The 16,324-nt window shown below is 49.7% G+C and overlaps 1 protein-coding gene across 2 annotated transcripts in view; it reads left to right on the forward strand.

The window, feature by feature from the left end:
* Positions 1–12,105: 12,105 nt before the first annotated feature.
* The window catches only part of Ptprg (protein tyrosine phosphatase receptor type G), a 695,461-nt gene continuing 691,242 nt past the window's right edge, over positions 12,106–16,324 (forward strand). For both annotated transcript variants that reach the window (XM_028880550.2, XM_028880551.2), the window contains exon 1: positions 12,106–12,910. In XM_028880550.2, the coding sequence (XP_028736383.1) occupies positions 12,826–12,910 (85 nt within the window). In that variant the 5' untranslated portion in view covers positions 12,106–12,825. The remainder of the gene's footprint in view (positions 12,911–16,324) is intronic.

Below are 16,324 nucleotides of genomic sequence, written 5' to 3' on the forward strand. Positions count from 1 at the left end.
CATCTCTCTAGCCCCATTTCCAATTGTTTGAACACACCACACACACACACACACACACACACACACACACATTTAAATAAAAATTTTGCAGATAAAGTTAAATATACATTAATTAATTATGCCTGCCTGGTGGCCATGGAGGCCATTGGATGAACACAGAAGTTTGTGAGCTGCTGTGTGGGTGCTGGGGATTGAACCTGGGTGTGAGAGCAGTCAGTGCTTACCCACCAAGCCCTCTCAGTCCCTCTGTTCTGATTTTTATTAAACAGAGTAAGGCAGCCACTTTCTCTCTCCATAAACATCATTTTAATGGCAATACCATAACTGATACTGGACTTTTTCAAGACACATTTTTGTCAATTTATAATTTGCTATTACAAATATGCTAAGACTACCATCATAAATGTTTTTAAGGAACTTCAATTTTTAATGATTACTGTCTTAAGAGAATACTGGAAATTTGATTCCTGGGCCAAAAGACAACATTTTTGAGACTTCTGATAAACATCATTATGATTTAAATATACTTTGTTCCCTCATACTGGTGCTGAGGTTGACTCTCCACTGTTGAGTATGAGGGGGAGATGTTGGAAACGCTGTGATGAAGACTCTTGTTGATCAGTTTCACAGCAGCAGGGTACTCCCGGTCTGCAGAGTTTATGCATCCTGTTACTCTGCTTGGCCTTTTACAGTGAGATCTGCCTATGAGGCTACAGGCCTTTTAGGACCTTAGTTTTCCCATCATAGATATGGTTTATTTTATATGTATGCATGTTTTGCCTGCCACATACATGCCTGGTACTCACACAGACCAGAAAAGGGCATTAGATCCTCTGAAATTGGAGTTACAGACTGTTCTGAGCTGCTACGTGGATGCTGGGAACTGAACCCAGATCCTCCGGAAGTATCTGCTGATGTATCTTTCCAACTCCATATATATATGAGGAGTATCGGAGCACCTACTACAGGTTCAAACTGGCACAAGGACCGAAGACACAATGATTATCGGTGAGGAGATTACTGTAGTGTCTTTATATATATAATCTTTATATAAAACCTTTATATATATATATATATATATCCTATTTTATATATGTGTTTGCCTGCATGTGTGTATGTGCACGGTGTGCATGACTGGTACTTCTGGAGGACAGAAGGGGGCATCAGATCCTCTGTGGGAGTGCTAGGAACCAAACTCAGATCCTCTGCAAGAGCAACAAGTGCTGTAAACTGTCAAGTCATCTCTACAGGCCCCTGGTTTTCCATCTTTAATACAGAGCTAGTGACAGCGGCCATGTAGGACTGATGTCAAGGATCAAATGACATTGTCGCAGCTTCTTCCCTGCCTACATTTCCCCTTGTAAAGCTCTGGGAACCAGGAGTGAGCCTTGCTTCCATGTCCAGGCTGGTCCCGTCTAGGACCCTAATCCAGCAGGAGAACAGCACCTGTCAGAGTGTATTTTAGGGAACCAGCATGAATCTGGGAAAAGGTCTGCTTTCCCAGACACTCACAGCCAAAGAAGAGAACACAGCCAAGGAAAGTGGTGGAAGATGACAGGGAGTTTGGAGGCCTCGGGTCCAGTGTCACCGGCAGGCAGCTCGCCCACAGCCCCGCTTCCTCTCTTGGCCGTATCTGATTCGTTTCAGTCTTGTGCTATTGGTAACCAGGCATATTGAAATGATTATTTAATCCTTTCTGTGCAGCTCTGGCTGTCTTGGAGCTTGCTACGTAGCCCGTTCAGGCCTCGAACTCACAGAGATCTGCCTGTGTCTGCTTCTGAAGTGCTAGGATTAAAGGTTTAAGCAACCACGACCATCTCATTTTTTATTTTGTTTTGTTTTGTTTTGTTTTGAAGAAAAGGCTTTATATAGACCAGGCTGCCCAGGACCTCAAACTCACAGAGATCTGTCTCTCTCTGCCTCCTGAAGGCTGGGACTAAAGGTGTGCACCATCACCAACACATTTTTTAATACACTTTTTAAAAAGATTTGTTTTTTTTCTGTGTGTGTATGAGTGTTTTGCACACTTGTATGTCTGTGTACCACATGAGTTGCCTGGAGTCTGAGGAAGTCAGAATAAGGCATCAGATCTCTCGGAACTGGATGGAGTTCCAGACAATTGTTAGTTGCCATGTGGGTGCTAGCCATTTTATTTTTTCCTAAGTTATAATTTTTTCAAAATAGATACACTTTACTAAATTTTAGGTTTTTTCTTTTTTTTTCTGTTCCTTTTCTCTTTCTTTTCTTTTTGGAGCTCAGGCTGCCCTTGAACTTCCAACCTCTGTCTTCACCTCCCAAGGGCTCATATTACAAGGGTTACAGGTGTGAATCACCTTTGATGGTTAATCTTGGTTGTCGGCTTTACCATGTCTGGACTCATTGAAAATAAACTGCTGAATGCATCTGTTAGGGCTTTTCTGATCAGGTTGTTTGAAGTAAGAAGACCCGCCCTAAGCATCTCCAGTGGCTGCGGACATCAAAGGAACTCCAGAAGAAAGCTTTGCTTTTGTCTTGCTCCCTTGACATCCCACTGGCATGCTTATCTTTCCCATTGCTCTCCACACGGTGCTGTTTCTGCTGCCACTGTGCTCTTGCCAATATCAGGACCCAGCCTTATCAGGCTTCCAATACGACTGGAAAAGCAGTGGCTTCCCAGGAACTCTTCAGGCCTTTAGCATGAAGTTGGGACTGCAGAAACATCTGTCTGTTGGGAAATATTATTTTAAGGTATGTTGCTTTTGTTTACCTCTGTGAAGCTGTTACTGTGCCTAAAACACCTAATTGTCTAACAGCCAATAGCAAGGCAGGAGAAAGGATAGGCAGGGCTGGCAGGCAGAGAGAAGATATAGGAGAAATCTGGGAAAGAAGGGAGAAAGAGTAGCAGCCAGAGAAGGAGGAGGACTCTGGGGGCCAGCCACCCAAGCTACACAGCAAGCCATGGAGTAAGAGTAAGATTTACAGAAGTAAGAGAACAGGAAAAACCCAGAGGTGAAAGACAGATGATGGGTTAAGTTAAAGTTAAGAAAAGCTGGCTAGAAACAAGCCAAGCTAAGGCCGGGCATTCATAATTAAGAATAAGCCTCTTTGTGTGATTTATTTGGGAGTTGGGTGGCAGGCCCTCAAAAGAATAAAAACCCCCAACAACATCCAGCCTCACAGACTGAGGGATTACCAGATACTCAACCTCTCTAGTATGAAGACAGTATTGCCAGACTGCCCAGAGCATGTCACGTAAGGCATTTGTGATGGCTTGGATGACAATGGTCCCATAAGCTATTGGTTTGCATACTTGATCCCCAGTTAGGACAGCTGTTGGGAAGAATTAGGAGGTATGGCCTTGTTGAGGAAGTGTCACAGGACTATCCCAGGATCTTGTCTTGGCTTGTTGCCAAGCTCTCAGCTGATGCTCTAGCAGCCTGCTGCTTGCTGCCTCCACCCCACTCTCATAGACTCCAACACTCTAGAACTGCAGGTCCCCAAAACTCTTTCTTCTCTCTCCCTCCCTCCCTCTCTCCCCATCTCTCTGTCTCTGTCCCACGCCCTGTGTGTGTGTGTGTGTGCGCGCGCGCGCGCGTGCGTGCGTGCGTGCGTGCGTGCGTGCGTGTGTGTGTGTGTGTGTGTGTGTGTGTAGGTTAAAGGACAACATGTGGGAAGTAGTTCTCTCCTTCTACCATGTGGATCTCAGGCATTGAACTCATGTTGTTGGGCTTGGCTGCAAGCGCCTTTACCAGCCAAGCCATTCCACAGGCCCAAATCCTCTTTCAATATACAATCATTTCATTGTTCTGTTTCTCTAGAGAACCCTAACTAGCACAGCCTCCCTATCTAACTCTTCATTTCTGCTGCACTAAAGTAAGCATTGGGATGCATAGAATTGGATTTGTTGTTGTTTCTTAATCATTCATTCGTGTTGGTGAAAGAGTGGGAAGCCTGTCTAACTTTTTGACACTGGGACTACAAAATCAAGTTTTAAAAAGGAAAAAAAAAAATCACATAATGTTTTGAGTAAGTTTGTGACTTTGTGTTGGGTGGTTTTCATAGCTGTCCTGAGTCACAAGTGTGCCATGGGTCACAGGTCAGGCATGTCTGGGGAGGGAAAATGGTTACTGGGAACTGTGTTAGCATCCTAGGACTGGATCACAGACTGGCTGGTTGACAGCAACAGAAACACACTGTCTCAGAGTTACACAGGCAGAGTCCAGAATCAAGGTGTGGGAAGAGCTTTGCTTCATCTCAGATCTGCAGGAGAATTCTTTGCCCACAACCCCTTGTGCATTGGCTTTCACTGACCATGCTACCCATACAGCTGTATTCCTTCACATTTTCCCTGTGTGCTTTCCTGTCTCTGTGTCCACACTCCCTCCTTTTATAAGGACACCTTGTCATGCTGGCTAAGGGACCACTGTAACTGTGTCCTCATAGTTTTGATTGATTTCCTCTGTAAAGATCTCATCTGCAAATAAGGTTGCATTCTGCAGTACCAAGGGTTAGAGTTGTAACATGTCTTTTTCAACATATCTTCAACAATTCAGTTCCTCTCAAGCACTCATTAGTTTTATAGTAGATGAAGAAGATTTTTTTGGAAAGAGGGCCACATCACTTCTTCCCATCCTTAGAGATGAACCTTGCAACTCCATCCATGAGGCCTGCAATTTGCTCCACACCCTTGCCAACATGGCTGACTTTGATCAACAACGTGCATCCTTGAATCATTCATACAGCTGCTATAATAAGACTTAGTCAGGGTCTCCAGATGCCTTGTAGCTTTCACTCACTCACTCTCTTATTATCCAGTGATCTCTCTGTGATGCTGGGTACCACTTGCTAAGCATGAGTGAAGTTGACCCTCCACTCTAGCACTGAAGCTGCAGAAGTGACCTCAGGCTAGGCCAGCAGGACTGCCCGGCTATGCCCAGCCAGACTGCTGGTCTGTAGCATCCAGAACAAATAAAATGGATGATCTTCTGCTCAGCAATGATGATCTGGTGTTAGAAGCTTGAGTCTCCTGTTGTTCACCTCAAAATCATCTAAACTAAAATCACTTAATTTTAACAGATCCTGGGAAATGTACATATTTTACTTTTCTAGCACTATGAAACCCTGATTTCAGGCTTTTTATTTGATAGGTGAAAATCCAGCGAAGGCACTAGAGAGATGGCTCAGAGGTTAAGAGTACTTTCAGCTCTTGCATAGGACCTGGGTTTGGTTCCCAGCACCCACATCAGACGACTCCCAAGCAATGGTTTGTAACTCTGGTTCCAGGGGATCCAACACCCTCTGGCCTCCATGAACACTTGCATGCATGTGTCACACATACAAGCAAGTAAATACACAAACAGATAAATGATGAATGCATAAATAATTAAAAACAACAACAACAACAACAACCCAACTACAAGAGCCACACACAGAGAAATTTAGCAGCTCCAGTGATTGAGAAGTCGAGAGTTTGTTATGGCTTACAGTAGAACTTAATTCAAGGACTTGAATGAAAACATCAGTTGTCCCGTAGTGCCCCACCTCTTTTTTCTGCTTTGCTGTTAGGCAACTGTGTCTTACCTGAGGCCTGCCCTGCAGGTCAAAATTCAAGTTCATCCTGTTTGGCAAACCTAAGAGGAAGTTGGCTCTGTGTACATGTTTATGTGTGTGTTCATGTGTGTTCATGTGTGTTCATGGGTGTAGAAGCCAAGGGTCAACGTTGGGACATATTCCCCCAAATCATCCAACTCAGTTTTTGAAACAGACTCTTACTGGGGCCTGGGTTCATTCATTTGTCAGGGGCTGATTGTCTGGGGAGCCTCTGAGATGCATGGCTCCACTTTTCCAGCACTAGTATTACAACTATTATGCTGCCATGTCTGTTTTTTTTTTTTTTTTAAAGAGATTTAATTTTACTTTATGTGCATTGGTGTTTTGACTGTGTGTATGCCTGTGTGAAGGTATCAGATCCCCTGGAACTGGAGTTACAGACAGTTGTGAGCTTCCAAATAGGTGCTGGGACTTGAACCCGGGTCCTCTGGAAGAGCAGCCTGTGCTCTTAACAAGTGAGCCACCTCTCCAGCTTCCCTGTTTTTTTTTTTTTTTTTTTTTTTTTTTTAATGTATATTATGTTTTGCCTGCATGTATATCTGTGTACTGCATGCATGCCTGGTGCCCATGGAGGCCAGAAGAGGCCATTGGATCCTCTGGGACTGGAGCCACGGATAGTTGTGAGCTGCCTCGTGGGTGTTGGGAATTAAACCCAGGTTCTCCAAAAGAGCAGCCAGTGTTCTTAACCATTGAGCCACCTCCCCAGCCCCCCACGTGTGGCTTTTAAAATGGATTGTGGAGATTGATCGTAGGTCTTCAGCACTTTACCAACTATCTTACCAGCCCTAGAAGTTTTTCTTTGCTTTTTCTTTTTTGATATAGGGTGTCATGTAGTTCAAGCTGGCCTCAAACTTGCTACATGGTGGAGGCTAGCCTGGAAGTCATTATACTCTTACTTCTGCCTCCCAAATACTAGAGTTACAGGTATGGACCACCACACCTGGCTCCCAACAAGAATTCTGTACGTAATTAGACCAACTGGAAATATAGGCAGTCAGGCCAGAGGGATGAGATGCTCCTGTGGTCAAGATTAGGCACCCGTCCTTGCTGAGCTGGTAGAGCACATGGTGGGTGTGGTGGTGGTGGTAGGGAAGGCTGAGCTGGTAGGTGGACATGGTGGGTGTGGTGCTGGTGGTAGGGAAGGCTGAGCTGGTAGGTGGACATGGTGGGTGTGGTGCTGGTGGTAAGGCTGAGCTGGTAGGTGGACATGGTGGGTGTGGTGGTGGTGGGAAGGCTGAGCTGGTAGGTGGACATGGTGGGTGTGGTGGTGGTGGGAAGGCTGAGCTGGTAGGTGGACATGGTGGGTGTGGTGGTGGTGGGAAGGTTGAGCTGGTAGAGCACATGGTGGGTGTGGTGGTGGTGGGAAGGTTGAGCTGGTAGAGCACATGGTGGGTGTGGTGGTGGTGGGAAGGTTGAGCTGGTAGGTGGACATGGTGGGTGTGGTGGTGGTGGGAAGGCTGAGCTGGTAGGTGGACATGGTGGGTGTGGTGGTGGTAGGGAAGGCTGAGCTGGTAGGTGGACATGGTGGATGTGGTGGTGGGAAGGCTGAGCTGGTAGGTGGACATGGTGGGTGTGGTGGTGGTGGGAAGGCTGAGCTGGTAGGTGGACATGGTGGGTGTGGTGGTGGTGGGAAGGCTGAGCTGGTAGGTGGACATGGTGGGTGTGGTGGTGGTGGGGGAAGGCATAGAAGCTCTGTAACCATCTGGGGAGTTTTGCACAAAGGAAACCCGGGATGGTATTTCTAGAAGTGGAAATGGAAGCTGAGCAGCTAGAAAATAACAGATGTTCATTCTCTATCGCGTTGCTGGGTGAACAGATAACAGTAATAGCTTACATTTATTAAATACTTATTAGGTCTCTGGCACTACTCTAAGTACTTTATGTATATTAATTCCTTTTAATCCTTTCAATTTAGGAGTAGATGCAGTCATTTCCCCATGTTACGACATGTGGAAGCCGGGCCATCAAGTGGCTACTCTGCCTGTCGTTATGCAAATATAAACAACATGAGCGACCAGTTAAACTGGCCCCATTGCCCCGGCCACTAGTCTGCACAGATAGATGGTCCCTGACTTAGGATGGTTTGATTTGTGATATATTGACCATGATAGGAAAGTAACCAGTATTCAGTAGAAACCATACTCCAAATTTTGAACTTTGAATTGTGACATTTTTTCTGACTAGTGATCTGTCACTCTCACTGGACATGCTGGGTACCCGAAGGTCACAAGGAGAAACAGTGTGCTTGTTATAAAGTGTATCCAATGCTTCTGTGCATTATGGTGTCTTCTCTTGCTCTCCTTTTCTCATCGTCCCCCCTCTCCCGCCCCTTTTACTTTGTGAGACAAAATGTTGATACAAGCTAGGTAATCCAGAAAGAGGGAAGTTAACTGAGAAAGTGGCCCCATCAGATTGACCTGTGGTGATATTTTATTTGTGCTGAAATGTGGTGATATTTTTATGTTAATAAATAAAGTTTGCCTGGAGATCAGAGGTCATTAGCGAGCCAGGAATAGAAGTCAGGCGTTGGTGGCACACACCCTTAATCCGATCACGTGGCAGGCAGAGTCTCTGTGTGTTCAAGGACAGAGCCAAGGGTGGTGACACAACCATAGAGACCTGGAGGTCTGTACACACAGGCAGTGATGAGAAAGTGAGGTGGTTGGGCTAAGAGCCAATGAGAAGGAAGAATACAGCAAGGCAATAAGGGCACAGGTTAGACAGGAAGAAGCTGGTTCTCTTGGGGAGCTATGGTGGCGTGGTGAGCCAAGGTTAGCTGGTGGCTATTCCTATTTCTCCGATCTCTACGGCTTTCACCCCTGTATTTGGCTCTGTGTTTCTAATTAATAAGACTATCTAGAAATTCATCTACACTGGCCTGTAGGCAAGTCTGTGGGGTGTTTTCTTGATTAATGACTGATGTGATAGGGCCCAGCTGACGTTGGGTAGTGTCACCCTGCACAGGTGGTCCTGGGTGTGCAAAGAAAGGGGGGTGAGCAAGCTGTGGGGAACAAGCCAATCAATAGCACTCCTCCACGGCTTCTGCTGAATTCAGTTCCTCCCCCCAGGGTCCTGCCTTGGCCTCCCACCTCGACAACAGATGGACAGTGATTTGTAACTAAATAAACCATTTTCCTCTCCAAGTTGTTTTTGTTCTTTTGTTCGTTTGTTTTTGTTTTGTTTCGAGGCAGGTTTCTCTGTGTAGACTTGGCGGTCCTGGAACTCACTCTGTAGACCAGGCTGGCCTCAAACTCACAGAGATTAGCCTGCCTCTGCCTCCCAAATGCTGGGATTAAAGGCAGGCGCCACCACTGCCTGGCTCCAAGCTGGTTTTGAGTAGTGTTTTATCACAGTTATAGAGACCACACTAGGACCAGGGTTCACCAGGTCAGTCTTGAATTTGTGATCCTTCTTTAGCCTTTGGAGTACTGTGATTACAGGTGTGTGGCAGCAAATCAGGCATATATATATATATATATATATATATATATATAATTTATGATGGGTTTTATGGGCTGTCAGATATCATATAGCAAGGGGCATTGGTACTCCTGCTAGGTCATGGAACCATGGCAGGCAGTATTCTAGTGTGGTCTCTAACATGCCCAGCCTGATATGTAATACCCTCTTCCTGAGAATGAGACTGTCTGTGTCCTGGACAGTTACTCCTTCAACAGGACTGTACTGTAGTACAAAGTGGTGGGATAGAGCAGTGGTTCTCCACCTGTGAGTTGTAACACCCCCCCCCCCCCCGTGGTCACATATCAGATAGCCTGCATATCAAATATTTGCATAAGCAAGATTACAATTATTAAGTAGTAGTGAAATAATTTTATGATTTGGGAAAGGGTTGCAATGTTAGGAAAGTTGAGAACCACTGTTTTTAGAGGGACTCTGACTGAAAGCATCCGTGGCTTTGGGATGATGAGACTGGAAGAGAACCCTCCAGTTCCAGGAGTCAGCCAGTTTTGCACTTTGGTTCTGCCCCAGGACATGCTTGAGCTCCCTCGCAACTCCCCCCAGCGCTGAGAGAAAATAAGTGTGTGAGTTTGTTCTGCCCCTCCTGGGGGGATTTGCTATCAGTAGTAGTGGCTTCTCTTTGTAGATTTTCCGTGGTCAGCATGGTGCCAAGCCCCTCCCTCAGGCTCTTCTCACATCACTGCAGTCTGAGAGAGGAATACTCACCAGGTGGAAGCCCAAGTGTTTTGCTAGGTAATTTTGTACCACTACAGCTTAAAACAGGGGCATGTGTGTTCACCATGCATTTGATTGTAGAATGAAAATGAAAACATTTGTGTAATAGGCCAGTGAATTTTTGTTATAAACTTAAATTTAAAAATTTTTTTTTCTTTTGAAACAAGGTCTTGCTATGAAGTTAGGCTAGCCTTGAATTTGTGATTCTCCTGCCTCAGCTTCCTGAGTTCTGAGATTACAGGCATGTGTTAATGTGCCTGGTTAAAACTTTTGGTGTTTTGGGAGCCTATGGAGCTTGACTTGTACCTTTCAGTATCGATTTGTGGTAAACTTTAGCCTGGGGTCCCACCACAGGCACCAGGCAGGACGGGCCTAAAGGGATGCAACATGTTAGCACATACACTGTAAGGGCCTGATCTCCAAGCTGAACAAGCTGGGGTGCTGGAGCCCCTTCTTTGCATGTCACACTTAATGTCTTCTCAAACCCTCCCTCCTTGGATTTTCGCCAGGTGAGGCAAACAGGCTGGGAAGTCCTGTTCTCAGTGTGCCCAGCAGAGCGGCTCCGCATCCCACTTGTTGAACGGGGCAGTGTACAGAAAATTCAGCATTGCACAAAGGGCAGCTTCTATGACGTCTATTCCACAGCTAAAGCTCAGGTGAGGATGCTGATCCCAGTGTGATTCAAGTCCCACCAAGTGAGTGATGAAAACCAGAGCCACCTCGAAGGAGGCAGTCATTTAAGCTAGGGTCATTGTAACCTATCTCACTCTCATTGGCACCTGAATATCTACCCCTCAACACGACTTTCAAAATAACCGGTCATCACAAGCAATCCGAAGCAGCCCTAGATTGCAACAAAGCCAGGAAAAACCAAATTCCAAAGCAAACGGAGGACCGGGTCTCATTGCCCAGCCCCAGGAGGGTGTTCAGCGGGTTTGGCTAAAAATAGAGCTGGGGGCCCTCCCCAGGAACTTCAGGCTTATATCAATTTGTCACCCCAAACCTAACTTTTCAAAAAATTTTCTTTGGAAGTGTGGGTGCGAAACTGCTTTCCAAATCACACCATGCCGCAGGCTCTCAGAACATCTGTATATTATTTGAAAACCGAAAGAACATCCGGTTGGGTTGTTCGGGTGGGTGTGGGACCATGCCGCGGTGGGATGAAACAGCAAGGGGACACTTTAAAAACATGTCCAAATCGTTCTCAAAGAGAGGCAGAACAATTATGAAAAAAAATTACAAATTACGTTGGCTCAATTACAAATTTGATTAAAAAAAAAAACCGGCCTCCTCCACTTTTAGCACCAACGTAAGGAGGAAAAAAAATAGGTTGCTGGGAAGCCCAAGCGATAAAGATCTCAGTGAGAGCCAAGGGACAAAACTCATTACAGATAAGCCTAGTCCTTGCATTTCCCCCGGATGCCTCTCCCTGTAGCTTACTTAAACCGTGGCTCCTGGGAAAGCTGCCGGGAAACCAGTCCTGCCGGGGGTGCTGCTTTCCCCTGCCTCGGGTGAGAGGCGCACTTCACTCGCCCTCTGCCCAACCAGGCCAAGGTGTAGTCACCTTCTCCCCGGAGCCCAGAGTTGGGAAAACTCCGCTACAGATCTTCGTGGCTCGGGGAAAGCGGGTGTAGGACTGGGGCTGGATTTTGCAAGCCTGGGATTGACCACCCCCTCCCTCGCCCCGTCTCCCAGCCGTAGACTCGGCCAATAGAAGCTCAGAATGGGGAAGGAAAAAAAAAAAAATCAAATCTCAAAGCAAAGGCCGCTGGGCTTTGTCTCCTAGCCTGGAATGCACCAGGAGGGAGACGCAGGGGGTACAGGCACGGTCAAGGAGGTGAGGCCGTAAGGAAGTCCCCTCTCCATGAAAAAGGTAGCTGCCGGCCCCTCCTTCGCCCCAGATTCCAACCCGGCCATCCTTCCCACCTCCCCAAAGTCCCGGGTCCACGAGCTACAGTCAGCCAGGGATCTCTCCGAATCCGCGCAGAACGCTTCTTCTGTAAGAGCTCGCAAGTGGAGCAGAGCCACGCTGACCCTAGAAGGCAGCAGGTCTCCTCCCTGTTCTAAACGAAGCCACGGTTACCAGCTCCCCTAAACGTACACCCATAGCCCTGGGCACGCTGGGAGAGGCCAGTAGTGCAAGTCCTTGGAAGCCGGAGCCCAGCGCGGCCGCTTTAAGAGAGTGCAGCGCGCGCCCCCGCCGGCGGCAGCCCGGGTATGCGCGTCACCGCGCGCCCGTGCTCGCGCGCTCCCGCCGCCGCGCGCCCCCAGCTCGCTCGCTCGCCCGCTCGCCGGCTTTAAAGTCTCTGCCAGGATCCATGCTCACATGTTACTTCCTGTATGGAGGCATGGCCAGTTTCCAGCCCCGCGCTCTCGGTTCCTCCCCAGCCTGCGCCGGAGCCACAACTTTCAGGAGCATGGACTGAAGGCGCCCTCGCCCCGGCGCCCCTCTGAGATCCTTTGTGTTTCACTGAGCTCCTCCGGCCGTTTCTGTTCTGGGGGGCTCTGCGCTCCGCCCCACCGCTTCCCTCCCTTTCCCCGCTCGCAGACATGCCTCCTTCCTTGCCGGGGCCCTGGAAGGAGCTGCCCGCCTGAAGCCCGGAGCCGCCGTGCAGCGCGCAGCCCCGCCGTCGCCCGCCGGTTCTCGGGCTGCGCTGCGCTGCCGACTCAACTTGGGGCTCTTCCGCTGCTCGCCGCCGCCACCCGCGGTCCCTGCCTGCCCCGGGCCCCGGGCGCTGCCGCCGTGCGCCTTCTCTTCGCCCTGCCGGATCGGCTGGATCGTGTCTGAGCAGAAAGCAGCCCTTCTCTTTCCGAGAGGATCGTCTCTAGAGTGGCTTTGCATCCCCGGTCACTTTTTGAGGTTTTCCCGGGGGCGCTTGGCAGCATCCCGGATTCCTGCGGGACTGGTCTCCGAGCGTGGGGGACCCGTGTGGCGGTCCGGCCGAGAAAGCCTCCGGGCTTAGCGGAGCCTCGCTCGGAAGCAAGAACTTATTCAACAAGTTTACCCCCCTGCTTTTCTCTTTTCGATGTGCGTTTTCGGACATGCGGAGGTTACTGGAACCGTGTTGGTGGATTTTGTTCCTGAAAATCACCAGTTCTGTGCTCCATTATGTGGTGTGCTTCCCGGGTGAGTGAGGGCCGCCGATGGGACACGGCTCCGGCCCGCGCGCGCGGGGTATGCGGAGTTGTCGCCGGGGCGCGGAGCTTGGGCGCCAGTCTAGGGACCGCGGAGAGGGTGAAGGGGGGCCGGGCTGCCGGGGAGGAAAGAGGGTTCTGCTTCATTGGCTCCGGCAGTGTTCTAGGAGGCTGGTAGTCGGGGAGGGCAGAAGCAGTGGAGGGCTAGGAAGGGATCTGCTCTGACTGTAGCTTGGGAAGCTTGGAGCAGCTGGAGTCAGGGGGCCGGGAGGGGGGGGGGCTTGCTTTGCTGATCCGGAGCCGATCCAGAGGGCTAGAGTTGCAGGGTGTCTGGGGAGACTGGCTGTGGGGAGGATGCTCTGTTGGTTTTGAGTAATCTGGGGTGCTCCGGTTGCTCCGGCGGGGATGGCAGGAGCTCATAACCGGGGCTAGCTTTGCATCCTCTGACCCTTTTGGGGGGGGGGCGGTGTTTTGGGATGGAAGGCGGAGGCTGGTTGCAGAGGAATCAGGATGTGGAGAGCAGCCCGCGTTCTGGTCGCCGGGGCCAGGGCCACCTCCTTTCAGCCTTGCTCCGGGCTGAGGTGCGGGCTACGCCTCAGTGCCGGCGCGAGGCAGCTCCCTGGACGCGGGGGCCTGGGAGCAGCGGGAAGGCAGGGAGCCGAGGGTTTTGGCCAGATCGGAGCCTCTCGGGGCTCGCGGCCCCTTTCTGTACCACTCTTCTGGGCTGGGCTGCCGGGGTCCAGGTGCAAGGGGCGAGTCGGCAGCTGGATTGCCTTTGGGGTCCGGGCAGGTTTTTTGCTGTCTGGCGCGCCCTGCCTACCTTCATCTTTGCCCTTTTGGCTTAGATTCAGACCCAGACCCGCTCCTTTCTAGCCAGGTTAAGACTGGAACAATATTGGCCACTGACGACAATCCTAAATCACTGCACGTAGCAGTGTGCCGCCCGGCGACCCTCCACTCCCAGCCTTCAGCTCCCCCCGCCCCCCAGGTGAGGGCAGAGGCCAGCCGCCTTCCTCTTCTCTTGCAGAGTACGAGGGCTGCAGCTCCAAGCCTCCCTCAAGCTGCTCTGATCCTTCTCTGTAGGTGAAGGCCATGTCCTATGTCCTGGCTGGGGAAAGGGTTAGGAGAGAGCGCGATTGGCTTTTCTTTCCTCGATCTCCTAAGGACAGAACACCCAGTTTTTCTGCTTTCTCATCCGCCCGTTCTGGAATATTTGGAGGCGGCGGTTATTCTAATCAAGAAGAAGATACGTGCCCCAGTGTTTCCGCTTTCCCTGGTTAATAGTCGCTTGTGCTTCGGCTGCCAGAGCGCGGGGTTTTGGCGCAGCGGGTACCCCCAACCCCGTCTTGCACCCAGGAGCCAGGCTCGAGGACCCTCGCTGCCCCCAGGGACCCAGTCTAAGGGGACTGGCAGCGATTGGGCCCTTCTTTGTAGGTTCGAGGAGGGTGGTGGTTGCAAGGGGCAGAGGACAAAACACTGCGGGTTCTTGGGCTCCTTTTTTTCGGCTCATCCTCTGGTCTGTGGAACTGTCAACCCAGCTTTTGGCACAATCCAGAAACCCCCGCTCCAAGGATCGGTCAGGGTGTGCGTGCCTACTCACTCGGAGGCCGGGGTTTGCTCACAGGGTCTTACCTCGGTGGAAGTAGTCGCCGAGGAGCATCTCCTCTGAGAATCAGCACTTCTCTCCCCTAGAGACCATTGAGCAGCATTTGTTTTTATCATCGCCTCTGACTAGATTCTTCTTCTTTTTTTTTTTTTTTTTTTTTGGCCAAGGACTTACCAGCTGAGTGCACTCGGGGTCGAGCCTAGTAAGGGTCACTTTTTAATAGGGGCGGTGGGAGGCAGCCTTGCAAAACAAAAATTTCCAATTCGGTTTCTGGCTGAACCCTCCGGGCTGTAGCCAGTGTTTTTACAATGTTTTTCTTCCTTCAGGTGTCTGAGGAGGCTTGCAACCCAATATGGGACCGCTAGGGATGCCGCTTTGTCGAGGCTTGAACCACTTCAGTTCTCATTTTTCGTCCCTGCCCAGGCTTCGAGGCAACTAGCCCTTACCCTCACCCAGGAACTGAGGGCCTTTTGTAAGAAGCACAGGGAAGGCAGATTTTGGACTCGGGCAAAGTAAAAATGTCACATCCCTGGGAGATACTGGTTTCAGGTTTTCCGAGATTGGTGAGGTGCCGCTGGACCTCAGGGGGCGCCCCAGAGCCGCCTGTCAAGCCCTTGCCTCCTCTAGACTGGCTCAGTCAACCACCTGCACACACCAAGGGGTCGGGGCGCACGCGTCCAGGTGCCCAGGCTGGGGGTCTGTGACATCTGGCACTAGGCGGTACCCACAGCTCGATGCTGCCGCCCGTGGTAGGCTGGAAAACCCTTGGGACCGTTCGCTTTGGGACCTGGCACTTCTTGCTGCCATAGCTTCGGAAACGTTTAATGTTTGTCTTGGGGTCAATTTTCGCTTTTGGTTTTCTTCTGGGCCCTCCTTGTGAGTTCTTAACTGAAATCTCGGGTTGGCTATTTTTTGTTTGTTTTTTAGAATTCCACCAACTTTTCAGCTGCGTGTGAGCCCCCAGCTCTTCAGAACTCAGAGTTGCTGTGGTTTAGGGAGGCCTTTGGAAGTAGCTAGGGCTTGGGTGTTTTCCAGCGGTCGGAAGCAGGGTTATTGCTCTTAACAGCGCGGTGAGTGTGGGATCGCTTCCACAGCTGGTGCTGCACACGATGCCTTCAGAGTGCTCAGGGGGAAGTATTATCAGACACGACAGTGGGCACTTTGCGGTGTTTTCTAATTCTAAAACAGTGTGGGGAAAAAACCATGAGAGGACATAGCAGATTCTTAGATGTCTCATCGGAAGCTCCCCAACCTCCTCAACACACTAGCTCAGGCTGGCTCTAACCTGAGCCGGGTTGACTAGGCCTTGAACCCCTCCCTGATCCTTCTGCCTTCAGGAGTGCTGGGGTTACCGACCCAGTGTCAACGTGAGATTTTAAATCTAATTTTGAGTATGGTTGATTTTAAATATTTGGTCTTTATCCCTAAACACCGGGAACCGAACCACTTCTGACAGGGTGGAAAGGGTAACCTTTTCTTTCCCACACAGCCTGTTTTGCACTGCTTAGCCAGTCATACAGACTTACAAAAAAATTTCTTTTTTTTTTCTTTTGGCCGTCAGAGTAATTCTCTGCTTGGTGATGACATTACACCTAGCAGGTTGCTGTTGGAAAACTTCAGAAGGAGCCTGACTGCTTTTGTCCAGAGTGTGTCAGAGTTGGGTGATGCACATCTCATGTCCAGTGAGTCCTGGCTTGTCCAGCATCAGGCTTTTCCAGTTACTACCTATGAGAGTTGGGCATTTCAGTGGCCATCCTTGGGACCTCTTCAGGCAGAGGCTGAGGTAGAGTTTGTAAGTCT

This window comes from Peromyscus leucopus, chromosome 9, assembly GCF_004664715.2.
Source record: "Peromyscus leucopus breed LL Stock chromosome 9, UCI_PerLeu_2.1, whole genome shotgun sequence".
Taxonomy (NCBI): domain Eukaryota; kingdom Metazoa; phylum Chordata; class Mammalia; order Rodentia; family Cricetidae; genus Peromyscus; species Peromyscus leucopus.